Source organism: Dendrobium catenatum, unplaced genomic scaffold (genome assembly GCF_001605985.2).
Source record: "Dendrobium catenatum unplaced genomic scaffold, ASM160598v2 fragScaff_scaffold_379, whole genome shotgun sequence".
NCBI lineage: Eukaryota > Viridiplantae > Streptophyta > Magnoliopsida > Asparagales > Orchidaceae > Dendrobium > Dendrobium catenatum.
Genome location: NW_021318841.1, coordinates 485,956 through 501,064, shown reverse-complemented (window position 1 = coordinate 501,064; position 15,109 = coordinate 485,956). Strand labels below are relative to the sequence as shown.

Here is a 15,109-nt window from a genome sequence, read left to right as displayed (position 1 = left end):
AAGACCGTGAATTCTTGTAACTTACTTTGAATTGACGCATAACTTTATAAAGGTGAACTTCTACTAAATTCTCTTGTTAATCTTTTGCAACTCCAAGCATGTATTACATCATATTTGGTATCAGAGCATGGTAGACATGCATGACATGTATTAGAAAAACATCCTAGGGTCTAGCCTTTCGTTAAAGCTTAAATTTTGCATGCATATCATCGTGTAGTTAATTTTTTGTTCACTGTTTTCACTGCATTTCCTGCATGCATTTAGTAGAGTTTAAGTCATTCTAGCTAGTGTCTTAGTGCTGCCTTTAGACCCATAGCGATTCTAAGTGCTTAGAGCAACTACACCATCAACTTTAGCTGCTGTCCTCACTGTTCCAGCATCTAGACATCTTTTAGTGAACTTAAAGTCATTGTTTAGTGCTGTCCACACCCTAAGACCCTTCCAAAACTCCTAGACAACTTGGACCTTTACTGAACCTTGCTGTCCTAATCTTTCCTGCACTATTTGGAGACTTCAGAAATATAATTTTAGGGTGTCTAGGTGCTGCCCTTCAGCCCTTAGCCTTCCCTAGTGTCCCCTAGCACCCAACCATGGATCCGGAACACATTCAAGCAACCTTAGGTCTAATTGTGGGCCAACTGGGAACGGTTACACAGTAGATTAGGAATACCCAAACGGACTTAGCTGAATTTAGACGCCAAATGAGTGATCGACTGGATAACATCGAGCGTCTAGGAAACCCCGCTATTTATACCCCTTGTAGGCCACATTCACCCTATGGTGATGACACCTGGACCGATCATGGACTACAACGAAATCACTAACGTCAACACCCTAGACCCAATCAGGGCACCTTAAGAAATGAGCCAACTTGGAGAGATAACGATGCACAGCTGTTAAAGAACATCCGTATAGATGCTCCTTCCTATGATGGTACCCTAGACCCACAAATTTTCTTAGATTAGATCAAAGGAATAGATAGTTACTTCAAATGGTACAGTATCTCAGAGGAATGGAAAGTTAGGTTCGCGGAGATGAAACTTATAGGCCGAGCCAACCACTACATGACAAACTTGGAGAACATTCATGAAGCCTGAGGAGAACACCCAATCACTGATTAGAGAACGATGAAACATGAGCTCAAGAGAAAGTATCTCCCCTCTTCCTACTACCCTAAACTCTTAGATAAGTGGAATAGGCTGACCCAAGGAAGTAAACATATCAAGGATTATATCTCTGCCTTTGATGACTACCTGATTCGTTGCAGTGGTGAGGAGACCACTACCCCAGCCCAAATCCTTTCAATGTTTAGAGCCAGCTTAAGAGAGGACCTCCGAAATGAACTTTTCGCGAGAGGAATTGACACTTTGGGAGCAGCTTGTAGTTTAGTGCTCGACCTTGAAGAGTCCAGGAACCATTCTCACTCTAGGCACCCAGACTCCCGCCCAGGCCCAATAGAGCTTCTTCCAGTCAACCTCAAACCCGACCTGCTGGTCCCGTAGTCAACCAACCAACTGTGAGTCAACCTCAATCCCATCCCAACTTTAAGGGTAAGACTCCCGAGAGTGACTCTCCCAAAGCCACTTCTGGAACCAAGTATTATAGGTGTCATGGATATGGGCAAATTGCCTCGCAATATTTTTGTCCCTATAAGGTCACCATAATTGAAGAAGTGGATGAAGACAAGGAAGAACTTGAGACTGATTTAGTTCATCATGTTGATGAGGAAGAAGACTCCTTCAATGAGGATGACCCTGTTGATCTACAAGTCGTTAGATGCGCGTTTTCCCAACCAAAATCGAGTGATGACTGGCTTAGGACTTCCATTTTTCATACCTTTATCAAGATTGGAGATAAAAACTGTAAAGTCATCATCGACAGTGGAAACTGCATCAACGCCGTCTCTTCCGCTATGATTTCCAAATGTAACTTAAAGACGGCACCCCACCCAAATCCCAGTAAAGTCCGGCATTATCTGCTATCACGAGAGACACTCGTCATCGCTCGCACAGATCTTATTAAGCACATGCTAACTCGGCCGTTTCGGTCGGATTGGGAAATGGATTCTTCCAGAACGCAACTTAGAAAACTCCATTTCATTGAAATCCTTAGGCTTTACACGCTCAAGAATATATGACGTAACCAGACCAAAGCAGTCTATCACCCCCTTCTCAGGGAGCTTTCACCACCACGCAATTGGGTGAGGCCAGAGAGGCTCGGATAGACCCACATCAAGCAGAAAAGTTGGTGGGCAAGGGTCGTCTGTATCCTGTTGAGTACGACCAAATACCATACCCAAAAGGGTATTCGGTCCCAAAGTTCAACACTTTCAATGGTAATAACAACCCCAGGAAACACCTGGCACAGTTGAAAGCCACCTGTGGGAATACAGGAGGAAATGTCGTGAGGTTTGGTGTAACTAACTGAGCTGATAGGTGCTTTTTGGGACCTGACAATGAAATTGGGCTCAAACTTGAGCACCTTCCGGCCGCCCAACGACCTATAACGCTAGTCACTACTCCCACTGGGGCTAGGAAGTAAGCCTCACCAAGGATCCCCCATGTATGCCCTAGTAGCTAGAGAAGTTGATACTGTTCAAGAGGAGCATGTCCCCGATGAAGTTAAACCTCTTCTTGAGACCTTCGCTGATGACTTCCCCGAAGAATTACCCAACCAGCTCCCACCCCTTAGAGACATCCAACACGTCATTGACTTAGTACCAGGAGCTTCCCTACTAAACCTCCCTCATTACCGTATGAAGCCAACGGAGCATGCTGAATTGAAGAAGCAAGTAGATGAACTCCTGCAATGTGGATTCATCAAAGAGAGCCTTAGCGTGTGTGTTGTCCCTGCCCTTTTGACCCCCAAAAAGGATGGGTCTTGGCGAATGTGTGTTGACATCCGAGCCATCAACAAAATTATGGTCAAGTATCTTTTTCCGATTCCTCGCCTTAACGACATGTTAGATATGATGATTGGGGCTGTACAGTTTTCTAAAATCGACCTAAAAAGTGGTTATCACCAAATCAGAATTAGCCCTAGGGACGAGTGGAAAACGACATTTAAAATCAAGGACGGGTTGTACGAATGGATGATAATGCCGTTTGGTCTTAGTAACGCCCCAAGCACCTTCATGCGAGTTATGACCCTAGTCCTTTGACCTTTCCTAGGAAAATTTATTGTCGTATACTTTGATGATATTTTGATCTATAGTAACTCGGTGGACCAACATTTAGATCATCTGAAACAAGTTTATGAGACTTTGAGGAAAGAACAGTTATATGCTAATCCCAAGAAATGTGTGTTCCTCACAGATAGTGTTACTTTTCTCGGGTTCATAATATCATCTCAAGAGATTTCAGCCGACCCTGAAAAGGTTAAAGCAATCAGTGAGTGGCCTGTACCAAAGAACATCAGAGACGTTCGGAGTTTTCATGGATTAGCCACTTTCTATCAGAGATTTATTAGGAATTTCAGCACAATAGTGGCCCCGATAACTGACTGCTTAAAAAAGGAGAATTTCATTGGACGTTAGCCACCACTAAAGCTTTCGAGGAAATTAAGAGAAAAATGGTTGAAGCCTCTGTTATGCATCTCCCCGGTTTTTCTAAAGTTTTTGAAGTACCTTGTGACGCATCAGGTATTGGTACAGGAGGAGTTTTATCACAAGAAGGACACCCTGTTGTATATTTTAGCGAGAAGTTAAATGATATTCGTCAACGATATTCTACCTACGACAAGGAATTCTATGTGACCATTCAGTCCCTTAGAGATTGGAGACACTACTTATTGCCACAAGAATTTGTGATATTCTCGGATCATGAAGCTTTGCGATACATTAATTCGCAGAAGAAACTCAATGTTGTTGGGTCGAGTTCTTACAAGAGTACACGTACACAATTAGACATAAAGTAGGATCTGAGAATAAAGCTGCGGACGCCCTAAGCCGAAGATTAATGATTACCCGAGAAATGAGAACTGAAGTGATCAGTTTTGAACGACTTAAAGAAGACTATAAGGACTGCCCTGACTTTAGTGATATCTATTCCCTTTTGACTTCCGGACGTGAGCGTACAATAGATGATTTCTTAGTAGAAGATGGGTACTTATTTAAGGCTCAGAAACTCTATATTCTCTAAACTTCCCTTCGTGAATACCTTGTCTGGGAGCTACATGCAGGAGGTTTAGCTGGTCACTTTGGTCAAACAAAGACTATTGCCGCATTAGAAAATCAATTAATTCTACTGGCCCAGCCTTAAGCGCGACGTTAGTAAACTATTGAGGAGATGTCATACCTGCCAGTTGGCCAAACAACGCAAGTAGAATACGAGACTCTACTCTCCACTCCCCGTACCCAATTGCCCTTGGCAGGATGTGAGTATGGATTTCGTCCTTGGGTTGCCCAAAACTGCTAGGAAGCGCGATTTTGTCTGTGTGGTCGTTGATCGGTTCTAAAAAATGGTCCATATCCTCCCATGTTCTAAAACGTTTGATGCCTCACGGATCGGTAAGCTTTATTTTGATGAAATAGTTAGACTTCATGGACTACCATAGACCATCGTGTCCGATAGAGACGTTAAGTTTACAAGTTACTTTTGGAAGACTCTATGACACAAGATGGGGACGAAACTTCAATTTTCTATAGCCTTCCACTCCCAGACCAATGGTCAAACCGAGGTTGTTAATACGAGCTTAGGAAACATTTTAAGGACGTTAGTAGGAGAAAATCTTAGGGATTGAGATTCTAAGCTTCCCATCGCGGAATTTGCTTATAACAACTCTGTCAATCGAACCACTGGCTAAGTTCTGTTGAGATTGTGTACGGATACCAACCCAAACATCCTATTGATCTAGTTCCCATGAGTCCTAAGAGTAGAACGTCAGAGTCTGCATATGCATTTGCATCTCATCTCCAGGAGTTACTTACTGAGATTAAAAAGAAAATTTAATAAAGTAACACCAATTATAAACTTATTGCTGATAAGAAAAGAAAGTTTAAAGAATTCAAAGTTGGAGACTTTGCGATGGTACGGATCCGCCCGGAGCGTTTTCTTCCTTTTTCCGTAAAGAAGATGCATGCAAGAAGCGCTGAACTTTTTAAGATAATTTCAAAGGTTAGCAGTAATGCTTATGTGCTGGACCTCCCAGGAAGTTTTAACATAAATCCAACCTTTAATATAGAAGATCTAGTAGCCTTCGAGGGTCGTGAATTTAACCCCAATAATCAACTTTATAATGAGCCTTGTGTGACCCCACCTGGTGAGATCCCTAGCCTCCCTCCACTCCCCAATTTACCCCATTAACCCAATGCGGAAAAGATCGAAGCAATCCTAGATGATGAGATTATTTCCACAAAGGAAGGAGGGAGCCAAAGGTACCTAGTTCATTGGAAAGGAACACCGGAAACAGAGGACACGTGGATTGATCGAGAGGAGCTATAGAGTTTGGACCCTGATCTCTTAGAGCTGTACGAGAGCTCTACAGACACTCACTCGACGGGGTTGAGATTTCTCCCACCTGAGGAGAATGATGAGGACATCGACAGACGTTTTCGACGAGTATATCAGCGCAGAAGACGCAGATTGATGGCCACGATTCACAGTCTTGATTTTGATGCTTAGTGCTATTTTGATATTGTGTTATTTGATATTACCATTTGTACCCTTATTTTTATTTGTCTTGAGTAGTAGCCCCAGAGGCATGCACGCCATTGGATTTTATTTTTCTTTAGGCATATATATTATGGCCTCTTCTATTGTATGAATTATTATTGGATGAATGAAATTTTCTATTAGTGATCTCTATGTGAGTTTGTGAAACTTTTCAAGATCTCTTTATGAGTTTGTGAAAATTTTCAAGATCTCTTTGTGAGTTCTTGAGAAGGTGGTACTTGTGGATCTCTTTGTGAGTTATGGTGGAGGAGATGCATGAGGTTTGGAGCTTCCTTGAAATTTTCCAAGTTTTTCCTGCATTTTTCTGGCCTTAGTTTTCCCCTCCCCAAAATCCTTTTGCCGCTGGCCTCCTTGGGCCGCCCAAGTCGCCGGCCACCACCACTCAAAGCCCCTTCCAAGCAACCGGCCTCCTTCCCCATTTTTCCCCTCTCCACACCTCTACCCGCGGCCCCCTCTTGGGATATTGAATTTAAAATTCAAATTTCCCAAGAGGCATTAATAACTTTCCTAAAATAAATCCTAGATTTTAGGCAACCGTCGTAAATGAATTTCAATTCCAATTTGAAATTCAAAAGTTGTCAATTGCTTACACTTAAATCAGGAAACTTTCCTTTTGTTTAAATCTGAAATTACTTCAGATTTTCTTCAAATCTCTTAATTAAACATGTGGACCCCACCTAATTAAAACCTATTCCCCTCCCTCTTCTCTTTTTTGGCTGGCCCCTCTATGAGCCCTCTCTCTCTCTCCCAAATTAACTCCTAATCCCCACTAAATCAGCCCCAAATCCCTCCCCATATGGCCGGCCACCCCTCCTCTATTATTTCTCTCTCCAATTGCCACCTAATCACCACTTAATACCTCTTTAATGCCTTTCCCTCTCAGATTTTAATTTCAAATTTCAAATCTGAATTTGAAATTAAATCTTTCCTTCATTCTTATTAAAAATCTGAAAATAAACTTCAGATTTATTCCTTCCACAAAATAGCCTCACCCTCTCCCCTCTCTCCCTCCCAAACCGTGGCCACGTCTCCTCCCAAGCCCACGGCCCAACCTTTCCCCTCTCCACCCCTCTTCTCTCTTTGGTCTTCCTTCTCGTGCTCCCTCATCCCCATGCTCATAGTGCATGGCCAATCCTGATGTCGACCACGGTTTCACATACAACGAGCAAGGGGAGATCGACATTTTCCTCTCCCCTTTCTACGAATCGGATTGGGAGTACGACGTCACCGTTGAACGCTACGTCAACCGGATCGTGTATTGCCTTGCCGGAACGATTGAGCTTCAACGACCAAGGACCCGTGGTCCCTCATTGGACGCTCTGTGCCGCCTCCATCTCCGGCTACCTTCCCAACAACGACGTTCCTCGGCTCGTCCTTCCTGTGGTCACTTCATTTCTAGTGTGGAAGATCTTCTTCCGTAGAGAGAGAGTAGATCCTCAAGGTGAACATCTTGTTATTAAATTTTGGATTTGTGTTACAAGCTTTTACATTACTTCGCCTTTGTATTTGATTGAGAGTGTCTTGGTTATTCTTCACGCATTTCATTGTCTAAGCAAGTGGAAGACCGCGAATTCTTGTAACTTACTTTGAATTGACGCATAACTTTATAAAGGTGAACTTCTACTAAATTCTCTTGTTAATCTTTTGTAACTCCAAGCATGTGTTACATCAAAAGAAGTCAAGACACGTTTGCACAAGGAAAACATTACTGCCAACAATCTACTAGAAATCTTAGAAAAATCTCAAATTCATCCACAATGAAAAACTAAAATCTAGCTGCATTACCAAGTCACACATGCATTGGGAACATGTCTTGACAGAAATTGTGTACTGACTTATTGGATTGGAGGATGAAAAACCGCTGAACCAAGGAGGAATCAAATGAGTGTTGAATTAACTTTCTTGCAGCCTAAGTAGTAAGAGAATCAAAATATTAGAGAACATGTTTCATTATCATCAGAAAATCATCATAGGTATATTAGATTAAAAATAAATTGAAAATTAATATTTTTGAAATAAAACAACTAAATTATCATCAATGTACACAAATTGCATATTCAATGAATATGGACTTTAAGATTTGCATCATTAACTATAATTCTTTCCTCGTATCTCACCCTATTGTGCAAGTGATGATTTTTTCTTTTGTTGATTGATCTCACGGAGCATTAGGCTAAATGTGCTGGAAGCTTAAAAACAGCAGGAAACTGTCTTTTTTGGGATGTTTCTTTCTTGTTTCCAGATGTCTTTGATCTACCCTTTGCAGACCTGAACTGTACAAATCACGAGTTCTTGAACTGAATGCAAGTGATGATCGTGGGATCAATGTTGTGCGGACAAAAATAAAGGATTTTGCTGCTGTTGCCGTGGGTTCTGGTAATCGCCAAGGGTGAGTATTATGTTTGCTCTTTTCTCAAGAACAACTCACTTCTTAATTTTAGCTCAAATTCTGTTACATATTTTTTTTCCAAGAATCATGTACTCACAACAGTTTTCTTGTGAATTCAAGTGGCTATGTTTGTCCACCTTATAAAATCATTATCTTAGATGAAGCAGATTCAATGACTGAAGATGCTCAGGTGTTCGGATTTTTTTTTTTCTGGTAGTTTAATTATTTCATTTGTATACTGCTTTTGCTCATGAACATTGGCTGGACAGAATGCTTTGAGACGTACTATGGAGACTTATTCAAAAGTCACAAGGTTTTTCTTCATTTGTAATTACATTAGCAGGTATTATGTTCTACATCATAATAGTACGAAAATTGCAATTTTTTTTTCAGCTTTGTTTGCTTCACATCATTTTGTTGATAGGATAATCGAACCACTAGCTTCAAGATGTGCAAAATTCAGATTCAAACCTTTAACCGAAGATGTCATGAGTAGTCGTATCATGCACATATGTAATGAGGAAGGCCTCAGTCTAGATTATGAGGTTCTAAATATCTTTATGTTATTTATCAAGAATTGTCTTTGAATCTTCATCACCACCAATTTTGACATTGTTTATGCATACACTCAGGCTCTTACAACATTGAGCTCCATTTGTGAAGGAGATCTTCGTCGTGCCATAACATATTTGCAGGTTTGTGTTTTTGTCAAGCAGATGCATGCAATATTGTTATAACATTTGCATGGCAGGAAGATAAAAATGCGGTTGTGTGCTGCTATTTTCTGTATATTCATGCACTTATACAATGATGCGTTGCAATGCGTTGTCACTTCTTTTTTTCCATGGTCATCTTCGTGTACTATTCGATCAAATATTTCTATTAAATGCTACTTCCAGAAATTATTAGACCATTCTCTAATGCTCAATTTTTCATTTGTCGTTTCAGAGTGCTGCTCGCTTGTATGGGTTTTCAATTTCATCCAAGGAATTAATCAGCGTTTCTGGGGTATTTTCATTACAACATCTGCTGTATAAGTTCTTTAGAAATTTTCCCGCTATATTACCTGTATTCCACAAACATGTTTTATGAAAAATGAAATTAATGTAAAATCCTTTAAGATAATGTGATTAAAGAGTATCCGACATTAACTTATCAATTTGTATGTCGAAATAATTTATTTCCTTTGGTTCATGTTTCAGTCTAATTTGCAAAAATGGTATAAGCTAATATTGTTTATGGAAAGCGTATTTGCTGCACACCATCTTATACGTGCTTGCAATTTGGTGTCTTAATCTATTAGGTGATACCTCAGGGTACTGTTCAGGCCCTATTTGCAGCTTGTAAGACTGGGGAGTTCGACACAGCAAACAAGGAAGTTAGTAATGTGATTTCAGAGGGATATCCAGTATCACAAATGCTATCTCGGGTGATCCGTCTCTTTATTACGCATGGTTTTTACAATTGAGTTGCTTATAGCCTTGCTGCTAACTTGATCTGTTTTACAATTGAGTTGCTTATAGCCTTGCTGCTAACTTGATCTTTGTCTGCTAGTTGTTTGAACTGATTGTTAGCTCAGATGACATATCTGATGTACAGAAGGCACGAATATGCAAAAGGCTGGCTGAAGCAGATAAGGTCTGTAAGCAATTTTTTGGTTTTTTCTCTTATTGTTTTGCCTCTCACAACATATGAATTTATTGGTATACCTCTGCAATTATTAATATTACTGGTATATCACTCTAATCAATTTATTCTTACAAACATGTGAAATTGATTAGTTAACGTTAACTTGAAGAGAATATTGTGTTATATTTTTATACAAAAACAATCATCAGCACATTTAAGTTTGAGTCTAGAGAATTCTTAAAGTCCCCAACTTGGGCTTGATCAACTGAAGCTTTTGGGCTAGAAATTATACTTACACCAAAACTTTATTCAGTACCATTAGGTCAGACATTACAGTTGGCCAGGCCACCAAATCCAAACCCATGGCTAGATAGGTGCAGGGTTAGCAAACTGATTACGAAAGTCAATTGGGTGATATATTAATAAGAAAATATAACTTAAGAGTCATATACTTATAAAACAAAAAATTAATGTATACTCATACATGTCTTTGTAGACAACTCGCAGTTATCTAACAAGTTCCCATCACGAAACTTGATCAAGGGCCACCTAACCCATGCCTAGATAAGTGTAGCGTTAGCTAACTGATTACAAAAGTTAATTGAGTTGTATATTAATAAGAAAATATAAATTAAGAGTGGTATACTTAAAAAAAGGCTCTGTAGACAACTGCAGTTTTCTAAAAAGTTTCTATCATGGAACTTGATCGAGGGCATCACGTGGTCAAAGTGGCACTCACTCAAAAGAAGCGTGATCCTGCAAAGTAGTAGTTGAAATTAGTCTATGTTCAAATAGCCATCCTCGTTTATGGAGAGCATAACGTACAAACTCACACTAAAAGAGCAGATTAAGGGTATTGTCATTTTCAACGAGCTCCTCCAAAGTACTCACCCAGAATAGCCCATGCCCTGAGGATCACTTGCTTCAACCAAACTTGCTCACCTATAACAACTGTTTGCAATCAAGGTCACCCACTTATTGCAGAAAATCATAATCAAGCTACAAGAAGTGTACATCTATGATGTCTATAATTATGACTCCACTAATTGAACTTGTCCTTTGCTCATGGCTACACCTTCTCAAGGGACTCACCCCTCACTCTCTAGGACTAGTCTTCCTTGGACATGCTTTTTATTCATAGGAAATTGTTTGCGCAAACTCTCTGTACAAGCCAGATCTTGAAAACTTTGCCAAAGACACACTCTCTCAAAAACTCGCCCAAAGTACTCACCTAAGAGAAAGAAGCCAGATCAAAAGCAAGAATCTATGTGCATATCATCTAGGTAGTCCATGTATCTTTGTCAATGTAATAGTCGCATCATATACTATTTTACTTACTTTTTATCATAGGTGTAGACTTTTCTATAACCCTCTTAACGCCCCATATCATATAAATAAAATGTTAGGAGGCATACTTCAAATTGATTGTTTGGATGCTATCGGTATGTTCTTTGATGTAATATTGCTTTTCATTGACTTTCTACACTACTTATTTCACTCACTCAGTTTTCTAGCGCTAACCTGCCAATAATTTGCTAGTATGGCCAGGTCTTATCTAAAATTTAATTTGGATCCAACACTCCTATGATGTAGTGGGCGTAGATAGGAGCCAAAGCGTCTGCAAAGACAACTGCTAATGTTGTTCAGAACTTCCTATGGTCGGATATTATCTATAAGTACTGGCCATCTCTTATCATAGTCACTGATAATGGGCCATATTTTTTCAACAAGAATATCAAGGACTTTTTCCAGTCACATGTCATTCACCTTAAGTTTGCCTTTGTACATCACCCTTAGACCATGGCAAGTTGAGGCAACGAATAGCAAATATTTAACCTATTAAGGAAGGTGGAAGGAGCAAAGTGAAACTATGTAAAAATACTACCTTTTTGTGGACCACACCCTCAATGATAGGTCAAATGTTTATCGCATTCTCCCATGAAGATGATGCCCTAATACCGGTCGAGTATGAGTTTCATAACAAGCGAGTGGTCACTGCTACCAACTTCAAAGATTGCTAAACTTGCTTAGTGGGAAGAGAGAAACCTCAGTTGATCTTCTAGAATAAAGCAACACCTAGGTCTCATTCAAGTAGGAGGAGGTGAAGAGATGGATGACCAAGAATTACAATAACATTGTCAAGGAGAAAGATTTTTACTTCAGCAACCTATTGCTGAAGAAAGTAAATGCAGATGCTCGCTAGTCACTGCTAGAAAATGTTACGCTGGCCCAAGAGGGGTTGGCTGTCCTTATTGAACCGGTCCCTAGTGGACCGGTTTTACACTTCAGCCACCGGCCCAAAGGAAGGGAGAGGGTATGGGTCGGCTGCTCCTTTAGGACCCACACCTTGATTAATAATTGCTTTGGAGGGAAATATTTGAATGAGGGGCTATTTAGGGATTTTGTATTTCTCCTTTGGCTTTAGTTAGTTGCTAATGCTAGAATTAGGGTTGCATCTTGAGTTTGAAATCAAATTTGAGATCTAGGAGTTGTTCCTTTGGGCTCTAAGCTTGGCTAGAGATTTGGAGAGTTGTTTTTCCTCTTGAATTGAAGAAATTTGTATCGTTTATTGTTTTCCTTATTCGTGATTTGAATAGAAGAAGTTTGCTTGTGTTTTTATCTCCAATTTCCTGAAAATTCTGCATCGTAGTGCTGATTTCTCTCTGAAATCAGCAGTTTTCTTGCTGTTTTTCACCAATTACTGTTAGGTTTGGTTGCGAATTCAAGTATTTCCCTTAGGGTTACTTGCGAATCCAAGTATTTCTTATCAAATTGGTATCAGAGCGTTGTCTTGAGACCATTGGTAGTAGAAATCATGAAATTTCAGCGGAGAGAATTCATCCGGAATAAGATCTTCTACTAAATCTTGGGAAGAGTTATGGCCGGGAAGAAGGTTGAGTTCTGGAAGGAGAAATTGAGCAATTAAAATTAGATTTGGAGAATTTTTTTTTCTGATTTTCAAAATCAAATTTCATCCTATAACGAAAGGTTGGAAGGGAAGTTCATCATGATGGAAGAGATGTTGAAGAAATTGCTAGAAGTGAAGACCAATCCGACAATATCGGAAGCAAGGGAACCCATCGGCGGCAATGGAAGAGGTGGAAACCCTAACATGTTTAGGAGAAGGGAAAATTTTGAAGTGGAGATCTTGGAGGGTGAAGATGGAATGCCTCCTCTTGAACTACCTTATAGGGAGGAGATGAGCACTAGTTTTCAAAGAAGGGCTGTTGATTTTGGAAGGGGAAGGGAGAAATTCTACCGCTGAGGTGTTGAATTTGAAAGGAGAAGAGAGGAATTTGATGAAGGGGTTGGGTATGATCGCTGGAGGGAAGATTGTCACAATTGGGGAGCACCTCCTCTTCATGGAATGGGAGGATATGGATGATTCAGGGGCAACGAGGGTGACCCGAAGGAGAGGAAGCTGAAGATGACCATTTTTGAGGGCGAGGATAGCCATGGTTGTATCTATAAGTTGGAATGATATTTCTCCATCAACGGGTTGATGGAGGAAGAGAAGATGATGTCGGTAGGACTATTTGAAGGGGAAGGCACTGGCATGGTACTAATGGCAGGACATGAGTCAACACATCAGGAGCTGGACGGAGTTCAAAGAGTGCTTACTAGAACCTTTTCGAATCTGTAGGGGAGAAGACTTCTATAAGCAATTCTTTGGCGTGACACAGGAGGGGACCGTAGTAGATTATCGTGGAAGGTTCGAGTACTTGGCCGACAAATAAGGCCGACTCTCTGAGATAATGCTGGAGGGGAACTTTATGAAAGGGTTAAACTGGAGATATGGGTAACGGTTAGGGTGATGAGCCCAAGAGACCTGGTGGAGGCCATGGAATTGGCCCAATTGGTGAAGGATCAGAAGCAACTGGAGAGATGGGCTAAGGGGAGAAACTTGGAGGGGGGGGGGGTGTCGTATAGGATGACCACCACCTTCTTAGCTCTAAAGGGGTCAATGCCAGGGAGTCTGAAGGAAGTGCCCAAAGAGAGAGAGCTGGAGGAGGGAGAAATGGAGGAAATTTCAAAAGATTGACTGAGAAGGAAATAAATGAAAAAAGGTCAAAAGGGTTGTGTTTTAGATGTGATGAGAAATACATTCCGGGGTAGGTATAAGGTTCAAACTCTTCAGGTTCTCACCATCTGTGATGACGAGGAAGTTGAAGAGGGAGGTGGGAATGGGCTAGAAATGGAGGAAGAGGAGAAGTTACATCTTGATGTGACAATAGTCTCCCTAAACTCAGTGGTGGAATTCACTCTGAATCATACTATGAAAATGAAGGGAGAGATAGCTGATAGAGAGGTGGTAGTGTTTGATAGATAGAGGGACAACCCACAATTTCATCTCCACCCAGATTGTGGATCTATTAGGGTTAAAATTAGTGGATACAGGTGGCTATGGGGTGATGATGAACTCGGGAAAGATGGAAATGGGTAGAGGAGTATGTAGGGGAGTGGTTTTGACCATTCAGGGGATCCAGGTGAGGGGGGACTTTCTTCCATTAGAATTGGGGAGTATTGATGTCATCCTGGGAATGAAATGATTGCAGATCTTGGGGTAGACCAAGTTAATTGGGGAGGACTATGGATGAAACTAGTGGTGGTAGGAAAGAGGATGGTGATTCACGGCAATGCAGGGCTGTCCCGAGCTGATATATGTCTCAAATCCATGATCAGAATCATATTGGAGGTGGGAGGTGAATATTTGGTTAATTGCAATGCTTGGAGAGGGTCAGGGTTATTACAACCCAACCTGACCAGGACAGGTTCTATCGCATTGAGTTGTGACAGGCAAATTCCAAGATCTAGTTTTGAAATTATTTCAAATTTTTTTGGCTAATATTCATTGAAATAAAATACAAATTACAGAGTTACTAAAACATCCAAATATTGAAATTAAATTCATCCATAAAATTTCTTTCATTTTATCAAAATAAATATTTACACTACAGTACATAGCTACATGCAAGAGCTACTAAACTGAAAATTTAACTAGTCATGACTTTACAAAAATCAAAATAGCAAAATACATATGACCTCAAATCTGATCCTGAACTGCTAGTCCAAATTCTCTTTCTCATTCATAGATCCTGAAAAGCAAAAGTATAATGACAGCGAGTTACAACAGCTCAGCAAGCCACACAAACTAATCTAAAATTTCAAATATTCTTTTATTAAATATTTTGGCTAAATATTTAAAAACAATTAAATGCAGTTTAAATAAATCACTAAATTGGGAAATATAATAAATTGATAAAAGTTATTCTCTTATTTAAATAACAGTGCAGATAAATAAATAAATTAAAATTCATATTATAGGGTAGTTCAGATCATATTTTCTGGACTAAGACAGAACCTCAAAAGATTTTGGCCCCTTATGAACTCCCTTTTTATTTGTACTTATAGCACCAGA

At 40.2% G+C, this 15,109-nt stretch overlaps 1 protein-coding gene across 1 annotated transcript in view; it reads left to right on the top strand.

The window, feature by feature from the left end:
• The window catches only part of LOC110093745 (replication factor C subunit 2), a 38,580-nt gene that overhangs the window by 11,216 nt on the left and 12,255 nt on the right, over positions 1–15,109 (top strand). Inside the window, exons 4-11 of the mRNA XM_020818723.2 lie at positions 7,939–8,061; positions 8,182–8,251; positions 8,331–8,404; positions 8,486–8,606; positions 8,694–8,756; positions 9,010–9,069; positions 9,365–9,490; positions 9,616–9,699. Of these exons, the coding sequence (XP_020674382.1) occupies positions 7,939–8,061; positions 8,182–8,251; positions 8,331–8,404; positions 8,486–8,606; positions 8,694–8,756; positions 9,010–9,069; positions 9,365–9,490; positions 9,616–9,699 (721 nt within the window). The remainder of the gene's footprint in view (positions 1–7,938; positions 8,062–8,181; positions 8,252–8,330; positions 8,405–8,485; positions 8,607–8,693; positions 8,757–9,009; positions 9,070–9,364; positions 9,491–9,615; positions 9,700–15,109) is intronic.